The sequence below is a fragment of the Podarcis vaucheri genome, assembly GCF_965113315.1.
Source record: "Podarcis vaucheri genome assembly, chromosome: 4".
NCBI classification, from domain to species: Eukaryota; Metazoa; Chordata; class Lepidosauria; order Squamata; family Lacertidae; genus Podarcis; species Podarcis vaucheri.
Genome location: NC_138762.1, coordinates 71,158,972 through 71,174,758, shown reverse-complemented (window position 1 = coordinate 71,174,758; position 15,787 = coordinate 71,158,972). Strand labels below are relative to the sequence as shown.

General features: G+C 41.2%; 1 protein-coding gene across 4 annotated transcripts in view; it reads left to right on the top strand.

Moving 5' to 3' along the window:
* The window catches only part of SHROOM2 (shroom family member 2), a 108,716-nt gene that overhangs the window by 65,760 nt on the left and 27,169 nt on the right, over positions 1 to 15,787 (top strand). For 3 of the 4 annotated variants that reach the window (XM_082220004.1, XM_082220005.1, XM_082220006.1), the window contains exons 3-6: positions 6,377 to 6,481; positions 8,328 to 8,459; positions 10,318 to 12,979; positions 15,168 to 15,268. In XM_082220004.1, the coding sequence (XP_082076130.1) occupies positions 6,377 to 6,481; positions 8,328 to 8,459; positions 10,318 to 12,979; positions 15,168 to 15,268 (3,000 nt within the window). The remainder of the gene's footprint in view (positions 1 to 6,376; positions 6,482 to 8,327; positions 8,460 to 10,317; positions 12,980 to 15,167; positions 15,269 to 15,787) is intronic. The other variant, XM_082220007.1, reaches the window with a different exon arrangement.

Sequence of the window (15,787 nt, the reverse complement as noted above, 5' to 3'; positions counted from 1 at the left end):
CCATGGAACTGTTGTAAATTATTAGCCACGCAGGTGGGTTGTTTGTTGTTGTTGTTGTTGTTGTTGTTGTTGTTGTTGTATATTTAGATGCTCAAAAAGAGAATAAATATTTTTATTTTTTTAGCTATCGCTTCATTTTTTTGGTATTTGTTTAATGGAAATGTCTGGATTGATACTAGATTCCAGGTTAAGGGGAGTAAACATCAGTCTTATCTCTTGATATAAAATCACTCTAGAAGGAGGGTTTTTTGTTTTTGTTTTTAATAGCAAACAATTCATTGGTGTGTTTTTTCTTCCCGCTAACCCAGCGTGCTAGTTGTAATGTTTCAGGTGCTTCCTGTATAAAATAGAACAATGATTACGTTATGAAATCAGAATACCAATGACCCTTAAGCAGGTCAGTCTCCCTGCTATCTTGATACAAGATCACGGGGGGGGGGGGAGAGGCTGTTTTTATGGTGAACCAGTCATTGCTGTTCTGAGACTCATCCACAGAGACTCAGGGGATTAAAGCAAAACAATAAGCTGGGGAACTGGCAGGAGGCTGTTGCTAATTGCTATACTGCCAGTGATTTAAAGCAGGAATTAAAGATTTGTTCTTTAAACAGTTTTCCTTTTAAATGTGCATACCTAAAACAGAGGGAAACTGCTTTAAAACGTTGGTGTGGAACGGCAAACCCTTGTTGATTTGATGCCTTGCATATATATATCAGGGGTCAGCAAACTTTTTCAGCAGGGGGCTGGTCTACTGTCTGTCAGACCTTGTGAGGGCCGGACTATATTTTGAAAAAAAAAAAAATGAACAAATTCCTATGCCCCACAAATAACCCAGAGATGCATTTTAAACAAAAGCACACATTCTACTCATGTAAAAACACGCTGATTCCTGGACTGTCCACGGGCCGGATTTAGAAGGCGATTGGGCCGGATCTGGCCCCCGGGCCTTAGTTTGCCTACCCATGATATATATAATGAGTTTCTAAGACTGATGGGGACTGCCTGCATCAGCATGTAGCTTCTGCACAGTATGGGTCTTATGTGCAAATGTTATTAACATTTGATACAATTCCACGTGCATTTTTAAATAATAATAATAATAATAATAATAATAATAATAATAATAACAACAACAACATTTATATCCCGCCTTTCCTCCAAGGAGCTCCAGGTGGTGTACAGTGGTACCTCAGGTTACATACGCTTCAGGTTACATACACTTCAGGTTACAGACTCCGCTAACCCAGAAATAGTGCTTCAAGTTAAGAACTTTGCTTCAGGATGAGAATAGAAATTGTGCTCTGGCGGCGCGGCGGCAGCGGGAGGCCCCATTCGCTAAAGTGGTGTTTCAGGTGAAGAACAGTTTCAGGTTAAGAACAGACCTCCGGAACTAATTAAGTACTTAACCCGAGGTACCACTGTATATAGTTCCCTCCATTTTATCCTCACAACAGCCCTGTGAGGTAGATTAGACTGAGAGACTGTGACTGGCCCAGGCTGACCCAGTGAGCTTCATGGTCTAGAAGGTACGAGAAAACTGGTCTCCCAGGTCCTAGTCTGCTACTTTGTTCAGGTGTTCAGTTCAGGTGTGTGGTGTTCACCATATGGTTTTATGTTGATAGTGCACCCTTTTTATTTAACCACATGACTTACTAAGTGAATTATTATAGGGAGATGCTATAGCTCCATGCTATAGTTCTGTGCAAGTGCTGCCAATGCAGTGCCCTCCAGATCTTCGTGGACTACAACTCCCATGAGCCCCAGCCTATCCGGCCAATCATCAGGAATGATGGAAATTGTGATCCATCAACACCCGGAGGGCACCACATTAGCTAGTCCTGTTTAGCTTCAAAGGGGGTGTGGGTTACATAGAAAAAATGATTCTATCCTTAAAGAGATACAAGCCTCCTCAGAGAGGAGGACAACCAGTTTCCTCAGAGTACTAACCCGGTCATGTTGCTTCAGCTTCCCTTTTTAGGTAGAAGCTGAAGTTTAGTGAAAAGTATAGTTTATAGCTTCATCTTCCAAGAAAATCTTCAAGAAACAGAATTCAAGAAACGCATTCAAATAATTAAACTAACAAAGTGTTTGGCTTAAATCAGAGGAAGATAAACCTTGCTGTAAGAGCAATGAAACATTACATCTTTCTTGGGGGCTCTCGGTAGAAGGGTAAACTTGATCCCGTAAACACAGCTATGAATCTCCTTTTTGTATCATAATAAGACAAACATGAGGCATCAGTAGGCTGCCCATCTGTCAAGGTGTTTTATTGCCATCTGTAGCAGTAAGGCTACAGGTCCATTGCTGCTAAAATACACACACATTTAAGAGACCAATAGCCGCTTGGCTGTGTTTTGCCCTTGCACTCAATTAAGCAGAGATGGAAAGAAGCATCTGTGATGCTGTTCCACAGTTAATTCTCCCAGTACTTTTGCCACCATAAGTTCATGTGACACGGTATTTTTTCTAACACTGGAGAAGGGGATGATGGGGAGCAAATATATTGGTTAGAGTACACATATCCTGAGTCTCCAGGACTAGATATCAATTAAGGACCTCAATTTGACTGGAGGTACATGGAGTTCATATTTGTTTTCAAATTAGCAGAGAACTTGGCTCCCATGGTGAAAATATAATTGATCTAACAGTGTGTGGTTGCATTAAAAGGAGCAGCTAATTTGGAGTAATTAAATTGGTGGCCGAAGTCTTATTGATTGAGGAGAGTAGATATAGCTGAATCAGAAAGGAATTTCCTTTCAGAATTTGTTTGGTGGTTAAGAGCAAGAACTTTGAGACAGAAGTCTCAAGCGTGGTCCATCTCAGCAGTTTCCTGGGTGACTTTGGGCAAGCTGCCATTTCCCAAAACGGGCCTTACCATCTATATCAGGCAGCAGTGGTACTGACTTTTTTCCGTGGGGTTTTGTTCAAAGGATTATGGAGAGAATGCTCATGAAGTACCTAGAACAGTTAAGGAAAGTACAGTGGTGTTGTTGTGTGATGAAGCAAATAGTTCTTCACTGTATATCATCTGAAAGGAACAGGCAGCATGAAATGTTTCTTGAAGGGATGAGAATGTCATCTCTTACCGGCCTAGACTGTGTTACAAGAACTTGATAAAATTGCATAAGTGTTGGTGATTGGGAAAATTCCCAGATCAAGAATCCCAAGAATGACCAAGACGCCTTTTAGTCATGCATGGCTCAGTAATGGGTGCTGATGGAAATTGTGGGAAATTGTTCCACTTATCCCGTGGGAAATTGTTCCACTTTTTTCCTGAGACTTTCAAAGTCGAAAAAATGCAGACCTGTGCTGCGTAAAACTGGAATCATTTGATAACACATTTCATTCATGTGTAATATATGGCTGTAATACCACTGCGTTTTCAGTTGATTATTTTGAATGCTGAATTGCATGTTTTCTTGGCAGCAGGTAAGCTCATAAGACGCACCATAAAATAATACTTTTGTTGGTACAGTGGTACCTCGGGTTAAGTACTTAATTCGTTCCGGAGGTCCGTACTTAACCTGAAACTGTTCTTAACCTGAAGCACCACTTTAGCTAATGGAGCCTCCTGCTGCTGCCGCGCCACCGGAGCACGATTTCTGTTCTCACCCTGAAGCAAAGTTCTTAACCTGAAGCACTATTTCTGGGTTAGCGGAGTCTGTAACCTGAAGCGTATGTAACCCGAGGTACCACTGTATATGCTTGACAGTGATGCGTCCAAACTTGGGACAGTTATTGTGAGGAGCATGCAGGGTAGTAGCTTGAAGATAAAAAGCAACAGATTTTGTCAGCGTGGAATTACTATACAGGAAGAGTAGCATCATAATGTAATTCTGTCTGAATCAGTGAGGAGTTAGATCAGCAGAGAGACATTTTAGTCTAGAAAGACTTAGAGACTGATTTGTTCTTATCTCCTCATTTTCTAGCTGGCATTTCTTTCTTTTCAAAGTGGTACTGATTTTGCAGAGTAGAGGGAGTAGAGGGATTTTGCCAGTAGAGGGAGGAATTTTGCTCTAAATGTGAACAGCAAGCATTTGCTGTCATCTTATAAAAAGAGGGTGGGAATGCTTTTCTTGAATAAAAGAACGATGAGTTGAAAATTCTCGTTCCTTGTCAGCATGTATTTTCTTTTCTAAATTTATCATCCCATCAGTAAGTTCATATCGAGTTTGTGTCACAGCACGAAACTGCTGTGTGAGATGAAAATAAATCTGAGCAGCAATGTTACCAAATCTCTTGGAATTGGTAAATATCCTAGCAAAAATGTTAAGTGGCAGCTGTCATATGCCAGGCTTAGTCACAACTCTAAGTCCCATTGAAAGCAGTAGATTTTAGCTAGGTCTCTTTGCAAAGTGTGAGCTTAAAAAAACAAAGCAACCACCACCTTTTGAATACAGTACAAACATACACAGATATACAGTGGGTGATGTCCAACTAATTCATACCAGAGTAAACCCAATGAAATAAATAGATTTAAGTAATACTTTGAATATGACTTAGGTCAGTATCATCCAATACTATATGAGTACGAACATAACATACAAGCATACAGCTATGTATTTCAGGTGAAAGGGGAAAGGAGCATAAACTTACTGTTCAAAACATTGGCCACTTTCTCAAAAACAAAATATCTGTAGAATGACATTGTCACATAAGTATATAGTGATAGATAGATGATAGATAGATGATAGATAGATAGATAGATAGATAGAGATATTCCATTGTGTGTGTGTACCACCTGCCATGTAAAATATCCAGGTAGATACATATACAGGGTGAGTCTTTTAAAAGAGGCCCCGTGGAACATGTGTAATATATATATATATATATATATATATATATATATATATATATATATATATATATATATATTGCTGACCCTCACCAACTTATGTTTTAAGACATACCTTCATAAATTCTCTTTGTGATCTTGTCTATTTTATTTACTGTTTATTTTTCAAGACTGTTTATAGTTTATTTTTCAAAACTGAAACATGTTTTAGGAGGCCAGTGGGTGGGTTCGAAAGTCATCCCGCAAAGCAACTGGTTACATTTGTTGTCCAGTTCTATTTTGGTAGTAGTATGTCATTAAATTTGCAAGTATTGCTGGTGGGTTGGTGGGATTGTGTATGTGTGTGTCTGTGTGTTTGTTGAGGGGACAAGAATATATAATACCTGTATGTAATTCCTGTTTATTTTGTTTCACTCCGTTTATGTGCATAACACACTTTGGGACACTATGCAAATAATGCTTATAACTATACAAATTCATGTGTAGATGCCATAGTGAAGGCACTCTTTAAGTGTAGTCAGGAACTGAGCTTCTAGCTTTCTGTGTCAGTGAACTCTGCTATGTTTCAGCTCTTATAATATTGGGGTGCAGTGGGGGGAGAAATAGATTTCACTGAAAGTGTTAATAAAGATAACCTCATGCAGTAAAAATTTGAAGACTTGCTATGAAGTGTGATCTCGGTGTAAAAAATACGCCGAAATATTTTCTTTCATTGCCTTGTCCCCTCAAATCTTAACTTTAGTTTTCCTTCTCTCGGACGACTTCATAGGTGTATCATATCTGTTTAGGAACACGAAGGCAGGCAGTTATTACTATTGCCGTTAGTAACAGAGTTGCTTTCTGGGTTCAGGTGTTCTCATTCTGTCACTTACAGTTAATACAGCAGAATTGTAGGAAATACTAACCACTCTAGTCGCCTGCAAAGTATTTCACTCTAGCGGTATAATTTTTGTTAATATCTTGCTCTTTCTCTTTTCAGACTTCTTTCTGTTTGCACCAAGGGATTTGGGATTAATTTCTGTGTTGGATAGCCTATTTATAGTGGTCTAAAATGCAAGGAGGAATCAATGATTGAAGGGGTCTTTTCAATTTAAAAAGCAACAGCACTGCAATTCGGCTCTTCTCAGTAACTAGCATGTTGGCATGATACAATAATGTAAACCAATCCTCTCCTATATAGCAGCCTATAACAGTGTACTAACAAAACTGAAAGCATTCACATAGTATTTCAGAAACATGCAGTGTGGGGTTTTTTATTATTTAAAAAAATCCAAAATTCATCCACAGAAAGAAGCAAAACCCCAAATCTCTCTTCTCTGTTTTGCTTTGTTTCTATCCCCATGGTTTTCAAATGGGTTTAGGCAAATTTCTCTTTTTAGTGGGCTTTATGCTACTCTAGTGTTCCTCTGCAGACTGGCATGACCATGTTCTCTGTCTTTCCTTGCTCACAATCACGGAATGAGAGCATGGAGTGTCAGTCAGCTTGCTTTTTTTCCTCTTTCTATTGTGGGGTGAGACTCACTATGGAAAAGTCTGAGAACCTCTGGTCTACTGTGTTCCTCCTCTGCTTCCCTGACGGCTCAGGAAGATGAATTTGGTGGTGGATATTGTAACACAGAAAATGCCGTCTGAAAGTGATGTTCATGTGGCCAGGAGCTATCTTACGAAGATCTTGAGAAGCTCCATGAGGTATGGTGTTGGTTTCACAAAGACAGCATTCCCTATCCTTTCTCCTAATAGAAAAACCCTTCTCAGTAATCCAGAAATCCTTTCTGAAATCCTCCATTCCCACTTCCATTTCTCCATGATAAGCATCTGGCCATGTAGTCGCTCTGTAGTCTCATGTTTCATTCACATTTTGTACAAACCATTCTGGTTTCATGCATATATATCAAGCAAACAACAAACAAATAAACAGTGTGTGGTTAAACTGCCATCCTACCAATTATCACTTATCAGAAAGTAAGTGCCATTGAATTTCAAAGGGGCTTCTAAATAGACATGCATGGGATTCCACTGTGAGGCTACTGTTTTTAAACTAGACAATTGCATGATTCATCAGCTGTGGAGACAGCCACAACAATTATCATTGAATTTGTGGGATTAGATTTGCATGTGCAGAACTCCATGATAGCATTAAGTTGGCAGCATTGTGTGGGAAGTTGGAGCACTTGGACATGTGTTGTTTTTTTTAGAAATGGCATTGCTCTTAGAGAATAGCATGTCCACATAGGCTATTCAACTTCATGCAACTGTTACAGTGTTGGTTCCCACACATGCCAAGCTGTGTGAAACCCTGAAGCAATTAGCCTTCAAGCCATTTAGCTAAAATGGACTTCAAGCCATTTAGCTAAAATATTGCTTAGGCATATTGGATTCTGATGCTGGTTTCTTTATGGACATGGGTTGAGAGACAACCACCATGTGAAAACAGGCCCCATGGTCCTTTGTGATGGATTTCACAACAGAACTGTCAAGTGACCAGAGCAGGTAGCTGGTCTTGAACCTCCCTCCCTGCCTCTCCTCCTTCTACATGCCCAACAAAGCTTTCCAACCAGGTGCCTAAAACTGGTGGAACACTGTTGGCTCCCAAGTTTTTAGGAGGCCATTGGGCAAGATGCCATTGAGGAATTCCTTGCCGCTGTCCCACTAGCCATTTGCTTGGCTTCTCCCTGTAAGCCCACTCTCTACTTCGGCTCACGAGGAGAGGACAGGGGCTCTTTCTCTAAACTATTGCCACTTTTTGCATGCTTGAAAAGGGGTGTAGTAGGCAGGCAACAGCAGTAAGCAGGAGCAAGGTGGGATGGCTGGCTTCAGGCCCCTGCTGGTGTATCGACCTCCTAAGGTGCTTGTGAGTGATGCTGACCTCTGAATTGGATGCTGCACTGTTTCAGGCAGGCAGATGCAGGACAGTTTGATAACTTTCTCCATTTACTGGATGAGAAGATGGCAGTAGGGAATGGCAAGGTTGACAGGGAGGCCTAAGGCTCGCTTCTCGAGCCCAGGAAGTTTTTGTGCCAGTTGACTGGCAAAACTGGGCTTGCAGCACTACTGAGAAATGTGGGGAACACCCTATGTTTTTTTTTTTACATTACGTTTTCTCTCTTAATGAGCAGGTATTTGAATATGGATCAGAGTTCCTGGCCATTGTCACTGAACCACACCTACTCTGGTTTCAAAAATGAGAGTTGTTCAAACACAAAGTTCCTCATTTCTGTACTTCCATGCAATTATACAAGACTTAATTGTTATAGACGGTATGCGTCTATATTATAAGGGATTTCACAGATAATCAGTAGGTGTTTTTATCTGCCTAGCAGAGGTGAAACATTCCAGGCTTTGACTCACTGTCTGTATTTCAAGTGCTTTAAAAAAAAAAAAAAAGCACCTGGATTCTTTTCAAAGGTGATTTCCTAGAGCAGCAGACACTGCTCTGTAACCTGAGCCTTCTTACTGTGTTTGTTAATTAGGTCTGAGGTTGATTGCTTTAAAAATATATGCAGTAAATGCCTATGTTTTTCCTTTCTCATTCCAGAAAGAATGATCTAGCCTGCAGGCCCCACTCCTGGCATGCGACCAAATTCACGGAGAGTCACCCTGAGACAGCCACGTCACGGCTGTCCTCAACCAATCCCTGTGCTTCCTGGCACTCTCGGTATCATGCAAGGTGAGTTCCTGTTTAAAATTAACATGCATCCAGCTCCAACGGTAAGAAAATAATAGCTTGCCTCGGTTTGTTCCTTATCTTAAAATGGCCAGCAACTGCACGGTTAAGTTGGTCTTTGTGCACGAAGCGAGTTGTGTAATGAGGGAACTTAGATATAACAAGGGCTTGATGGCCCTTAGTCTGCAGGGTATTTTCCATTATGCAGCTAAGTAAATAGAGTGAACTACAGGTTATTCCGGCAGGTTTTCTTTTCTTTTCTCTCGGCCTTTCTTCAGGCGTCAGTTTTCAGGTGTGTAAAAGCCCCTTAAAAGTACTAAAACGCAATGGAAGGAGTAAGAAACCAAATCTCCTATAACAAAGCAATTATTTAAGAGGAAAACACACTCTGTGTATGCCTAAAGAATTGTCATGCAATTGCTTTCTCTAATTACATCTCTGCTTGCTATGTAGCAATTAAAAAGAATTGGGTAGGGCACATCGTCGCTTGTTCAGTCACTGAATGTTTCTCAGTAATGAGTTGTATGAGAACTATTTTGGGGATAAAAAAAAATTACATCTTAGTTCAGGTGGTAAAATGTCTCTCTGTAATCCAGGTATACCATGATCTGGTTACAAGCTCTCACAAAGCGTTCCTTTAGCCACAGACCTTGCATTCTATTTGCTTCTTTGTTTTGGTGGCATGTAAAACATGTCTCAGAATATGCAGACTTTTAATTTACCAAAAAAACCCAAAAACCTTGGGAAAAGTATACTTGCCATTCATGGCCCTAAAGTGGTACTTGATTCAGTTTTATTGGAGTACTAAGTAATGTGATCTTAAATGTTTCATGCTAGGTTTACTTTTAAAAAGAAGAGCATTAATTGGTCTTTAGACATTTTCTACCATTTACTGCTTGTGTTAGTAATACAAATTCAAACTTTTAAACAAACCTTTCTTAGTTATTTTGAACACTTAACCCGTCCCTATGGTTCTATAGATCCTGTTTTCCAGTATGCTGGATGGCTTCAGAAACAGTTTCCTCTGTGCCTAATCACAGATTTGATTTTATTTTAAAAAATGCTTTGTTATATACTCTTCAAATGCTCTCATTGACACTTATTACAAAGTAGAATGAAAACCTGTCATGGACTTTATATTCACAGATGGGTCCTGGCTGCATGGGAACTTCTACTTGTTTTGACTTTCCTTAGGGACAACCTGGGAGTTGGGAGATAAATGTGGAGAGATCACTAAGCCCATGCCAAGGATTCCCTGTTAGGGCCTGGGGCAATGGAGACTCCACTGGGCATTCTGTTAGACTCATACACTATGCAGATTATACCAGTATATGTGTGTGTGTGTGTGTGTGTGTACACACACACACACACACACACACACACACACACCCCTTCATCAAAAGGTCACAGGACACTTTACAACTCAGTGGCAAAAACACCAAAATGCAAACACATAACAATATTTCCTAACTCTTACATTCTGTGATTCTATACAACAAGCACATAAGCAATACATAATAAGCAGCTGCAGTGTCAAAATACTCACGATGGAATAAATTCCACAATTCAATCCTTGTGAAAAACAAGAGTCTAATAACTTACTTTCTGCTTGTCTCATATACAGCTATAAGGCAGAATACATATTTAACAGCAGATGTATTATTAAAAATAGGGGTGGGGGAAAAGGCAGCAGCATATGTAAAGCACAGAAAAAGTGTACTTTGATTTTATAATATTTGCATTTTGATTTTATAATGTTTGCATTTTTGTAATATTATCTAGTATGGCTGTTTCTACCAGCAGAGAGTATGGGTTTTGTTGGTGCTATATTGATGAGAGCCCTTTTCATATTTTGCTACAGCTCCTCTTCCCATGATCTGTCAAGCTCATGGGACCAGTCAAATCTCCATCGCACCTCAGACCAGTTCAGTTCTGCTGGAAGCATGGACAGCTGGGATCACACACCCCAGGTGTATCAATATGGACAGATGTCTTCTGCAAAGTCCAACAGTAGTATTGACCACTTGGGGAATCCCAGCAAAAGGGATTCTGCCTACGGCTCTTTCTCTACTAGCTCTAGCACACCTGACCACACATTGACCAGTGCAGATGCTGCCTCAGTTGAGAATGCCGGGTACAAGGTGGGTCACTGGGAAACCCCCAAATCAGGAAATAGCAAGGCTGCCTCATTTCTAAGTGATAATGGAGGATTAGATGAGAAAACTACCTGCTTTGCACCTCAAGCACCACAGTATGAAAACAACAGGAGCCCCAGGCTGGAAGATCATTCTGATTCAAAGTATTCTGGGTCCGGAAGATCAAATTTTGGGCCTGTGTGGTATGTCCCAGAGAAGAAAAAGTCGCCCTCCCCTCCACCACCACCGCCACCTATTCGTAGTGATAGCTTTGCTGCCACCAAAAGTCACGAGAGAGCCCATGCTGCTCCTTATTCAGAGGGTATTCAGAGCACCCAGCACTTTGACGTCCAGCACAGGCTGCAAGCCAAGAGTGACTGGAGTGCCGAAACTGTAGAGCAACAAAAGAGAGATGCCAGAGCAGTCGACAGGGCCTCTGAAGGTAGGCAGAGCAGCAAACCAGTCTACAGATCCGATCTCAGTCTGGATTGTGGTTTGTCTTCTGCCGGGGACAGGGTCAACAACAACATCATAGGAAATTTCAGCAGGCTGCAATCATCTCTGTCCAGCACGGACGTTCGATTTGCACAGTCCACTTATGGCCACCATCACCAGCGCCAGTACAGTGATGAAAGCACTTTCTTTCGCAACGCAAAAGTCTCTGCATCACCTAAAGAGCAGCGGTACCTCTCCACTTATGCTGGCATTCAAGAAAGGCCCACTGACAAACGTAGCTGTCATCCAAACCACACTAGGATACTTGATAGTACTGCTGCTGCTGCCGCCACTTCTTCTGACGTGAGTGCTGAGGAGAAAATGGACAACACAGGGCTAAGCCGCTATTACTGTGTGACAGTGAAACAGCCTGTTCAGGGAAACTCGAGACCACTACTCAAAGATGAATGCCGGAAAACTGGCATAGGGAACCATACTTCCTCTGGACCACAGGAGAGTCCTGCTATGACTACAATGATCCAAAGTCCCAAATACTGTCTACCTCAGCAGCCTGTTGAGCCTTCTCTAGATGTATGTGAAAAGAGCAGTCATTACATAGTTAATAAAGGAGAGGATGTTAGAACAATTGTAATGGAAGAATCTAGGAAGGTAAGTTTCCCTGAAAAGCCAGTGCAAGCCAAGAACTTTGAGGAGAACCACGATAGTTACTGTGAGCGGGAATATGGGCGGGAATGTGCCTTAGTGCCCACCAGTAAAGCTCCTCCAAAAGATTTCAAGTGGAGTCAAGAAGAGAGCTACAAAATTTCTCCTCAGAAGACCCCAATGTTGCACTCTTTAGCTCAGGAAGGGAAAAGCCAGGCTGATCCTGCTGCCGAAGCGGAGATTACTAAGCAGCCTGCATTTGATGCTAACCTGGGCAAAAACACACGAAGGAGTGATCGTTTTGCTACCACACTGAGAAACGAGATCCAGATGAAAAGAGCAAAGTTGCAGAAAAGCAAAAGCACAGCTGTTTTAGCGGGGTCAAGTGAGACCGAAGAGTATGCTGAGAACTGGAAACCCGATTCAGCAGAAAAGATAAACTCCTCATCAGAAAGTTCTTTTACTAATGTATACAAAGACAATCTGAAAGAGGCCCAGGCCAGGGTCTTGAAGGCCACCTCTTTCCAGCGAAGGGACCTGGAGCCCAGTTCTGCGGATTATCTTCCAGACTGGAAGACAAATAATTATAACTCTTCTCCACTGGCTCTTGTCTCTGAAGACGAGGCAGGCTTCCTTGGGGCTAGGCAGTCTTCTAAACAGACTTCACCTGGTAGTAACATTCACCACGTTTCTCGCATTGGAGCTAGGAAGAGGTTCACAACGGAACAAAAATTGAAATCTTATTCTGAGCCCGAGAAGATAAATGAAGTGGGGGTGTCGGATGATGACTACCGGCCACGCCGTCGTCCAACTACTTCTGAGGAAGCTTTGGGTTCTTTTGCAGATAGGTGGAAGTTCTTTGAAGAAACGAGCAAGCCTGCCTACCAAAAATCTTCACAAAGACATGCACCTTATGGTCGGCCAGAAGTACAGACTCCTAATGATCCTCATACCAATTCTTACGAAGGTGAGATTGAAGGGTCATGGTATGAAAGAAGGATGAGGTCGGCTTCTTTTGGAGTGGAGAATATGGTTGGTGCACGCAGTAGACCCAAAGAAAGTGTCCATTACAGTGGCCGCAAAGCAAAATCTGGACAATCTCCTAGGTTGGAAACTTTCGCAGAATACCAGGCATCATGGAAGGAGCAGAGGAAACCTATAGAAACTCGGAACACGGGAAGATACCATTCAGCTGACAACATCCTTGATGCTGGCCATGAGCAGCTTGAGAAATCTCCATATACGCATGAACGGTCCAGGTCATCCCCTTCCACAGATTTCTACAAACAGGTAAAGGGCACTTTTACTCCTATCCTTAAATGTTTTGCCTTGGAGAGAACAAAATGTTTAAGACCAAGCGATTAACAGGACCAACTGACAGTAATCTAGGAGATTCATGATTGCTTTTCATTTTCATTTAATTTTACAGCCTGCTGTACGCTTACAAACATACCGAAGGGTCTACAAATATCAGTTTGGCTTACCAGCCAAACAGGAATTGTATTGATAGGCGTTATCTACTTTTTCACAGAATTCCTCACCAAAGGTTTCTGATTAATATCAGTTTTGGAATAAGAGGACAGATCATCTTGCTAGTCTGTAACTGGTCACAGAACAGGAACCAAAGGGTAGGGGTAAATGGACAGTACTTCCAATAGGGGGAAGTGAGCAGCAGGATCCTTCAAGGACCTGTATTTTGATTGGTACTATTTAATTCATTAATAAATGATCTGGAGTCAAGGGTGAGCATTGCAGTATCCAGGATGACTCCAAATTATTCAGGACGGTAAAGTGCCAGGCAAATTAAATAGGCCCAAAAGAATTTCTCTAAGCTTTGCTTTTGGGCAACAAAATGGCACATGAAGCTCAATGTTACGTATGTAATCTTAGGCAAATTGGAACAGAAATTACCTTACTTTACAGACAATGAACTGGCAAGCCTAATATAACTGTTAATGGTGTGTAACTTAATGAAAACAATTGCAGTAGCAGTGAAGATTCCATAGTAGAGACAATTTAGGTCCATTATCATGACGAGTTGATGAGCATCTATGCATGGCCATTTTTGGAATATGCTGTATAGTTCTGGGCATTCTGTCTTAGAAAGGGTATTGCAGAACTGAAAAAGCTGCAGATAAGGGCAACAATCAAGAGGTCAGTGCACCTTTCCTGCAAGGAAAAGCTAAAGAGTTTGTGACTTTAGTCCAGGAAAACTATGACTGATTGGGAGTCATGACAGAGGTATATAAGATTATGCATAATGTGATTATGCATAATTTTCTCCTCCAGTAGTACAAAAAATTGGGGTTGCACAATTAAATTATTAAACAGCGTATTCTGAACAAGCAAGGCAGTTTCAGCAATACTGGGCTGTATGGGCCAGTGGTCGAACTATGTACCAGCTTTTATGTTGCTTTGGTGGCAGATGACAGCATATGCAACCCTAGAACACGGACAGGTGAACAAGCAGCTGATGTTGCATAGCTGATATTTTTAGGACCAGCAATAGTGTTGCCAGGATGGATATTGTAAGGGAGTGTACCTTTAAGGGCACCTCCCATGTCTACTTTAGTTGGTTAGGCCCAAGCAGGAAGCAGGGCTAGAAGCAAAGTGAGACAGTAGCTAAAGGACAGAAAGCCTGTTGTACATAGTCCTTTAATAAAGTTGTTTCCTGTTTGGCTCCTCAGACCTGCTCATCAGTTCAACAGAGAACATTCCAGATATAGAGACAGTTTGATACCTGGGTTGGTTTAAGGGTCTACTCCTTGTTTGTGAGTGTTCATATATGGTCTGCTGTTGCTGATTAGTAGTTGGTTTAGATTGGCTGAGAATGCTGTCTGTCTGTGGACAAGGACATACCACTCCAGGCCTTTGAGAGGGAAGTATCTGGAATGGACTGTAGCTCATCAATGAGGATAATGGGAATGTGTTTAGCTGGGAACTAGGTGACAGGTGGGGGTGTCGTTTTTTATTCTGGATCTGTCTTGGAGCAGATGTAGTTGTAGCATAGGATGCAGCTGTGGACAGTAGACCTTTGGTATGTTCTGTGTGGAAGCTGTAAGCTGCCAATAGCTTTCTTGTACAAGGCGTCTTGTACACCCATCTTTTGCAAGTTTAGTTATATATATATATTTTCCCTCTTTTCTGTGTGTATGTGCCAAAACACACCCATTTGTGCACACACACAGTTTTTGAGAGTCCTAAAATGCTTGCAAGTAGCAAGTTTTTGCCAAAGTGAAAAAAAGTTGTTCCTTTCTAGAGCAGTCAGATGAATTAGTAACTTGAGTACAAGGATTGTAAAGCCAACTGAGAGGTTGCATGGAATATACTATTGTGCTTTAAGCCAAATCAGCATAAGAGTGGATACATTATGGACTCTAAACAAACCCACAAATGAAGGGGTGTGTAATAATATATTTTTCTGCAGACTGAAACTTGATGATTTGGTGCTTTACTATGTTATGAAACCTTTTTTCAGGAAGCATCAGCTGAAGCAAGGAGACATGCAGAAAATAAAAGGGAAGACGAACATCTTACGTGCTCTCCAGCAAGATCTGGTGAAAGGAGCTGCGATTTAAGGTAAGCAGTTTTATGTGTTTCTGTGTCCAGGGCTTATTGGCATATACTGCAGAATATGGTTAGCTTAATTTTATCCAGCAGGAGTTGAAACTATTAAAAGAATTTGCTTTTAATAGTCTTTTTGTTTTTGCTTTTAATATTCTTCATCTACGTGATATGCCTTTATTTCTCAAGGATAAAGAAAATCACTTCTGTTAATAGTAATACTACAGAGGTAATTCTCATATATTTCTTGCATATATGTTAGAGCTGTTTACATCCACATAAGACTCCAGGCTGCATTCCTAATCCCATTTACCTGGCAATAAATCCTATTGAATTCAACAGGACTAATTTCTGGATAGACGTGGTTAGGATTGCTTGTAGGTGCCTTTGAGCCTCTCACATACTATTCCTGGGGAAGTGTTAACTCTTTTATCACATGTTTTGTTTGTTTATATTTCACCTTTTTCAATCATGGAATCCTTGGTAGTAGGTTGGTGGTCCTCAGGAGGTTTCCAGGCATTGACCAGACTCAGA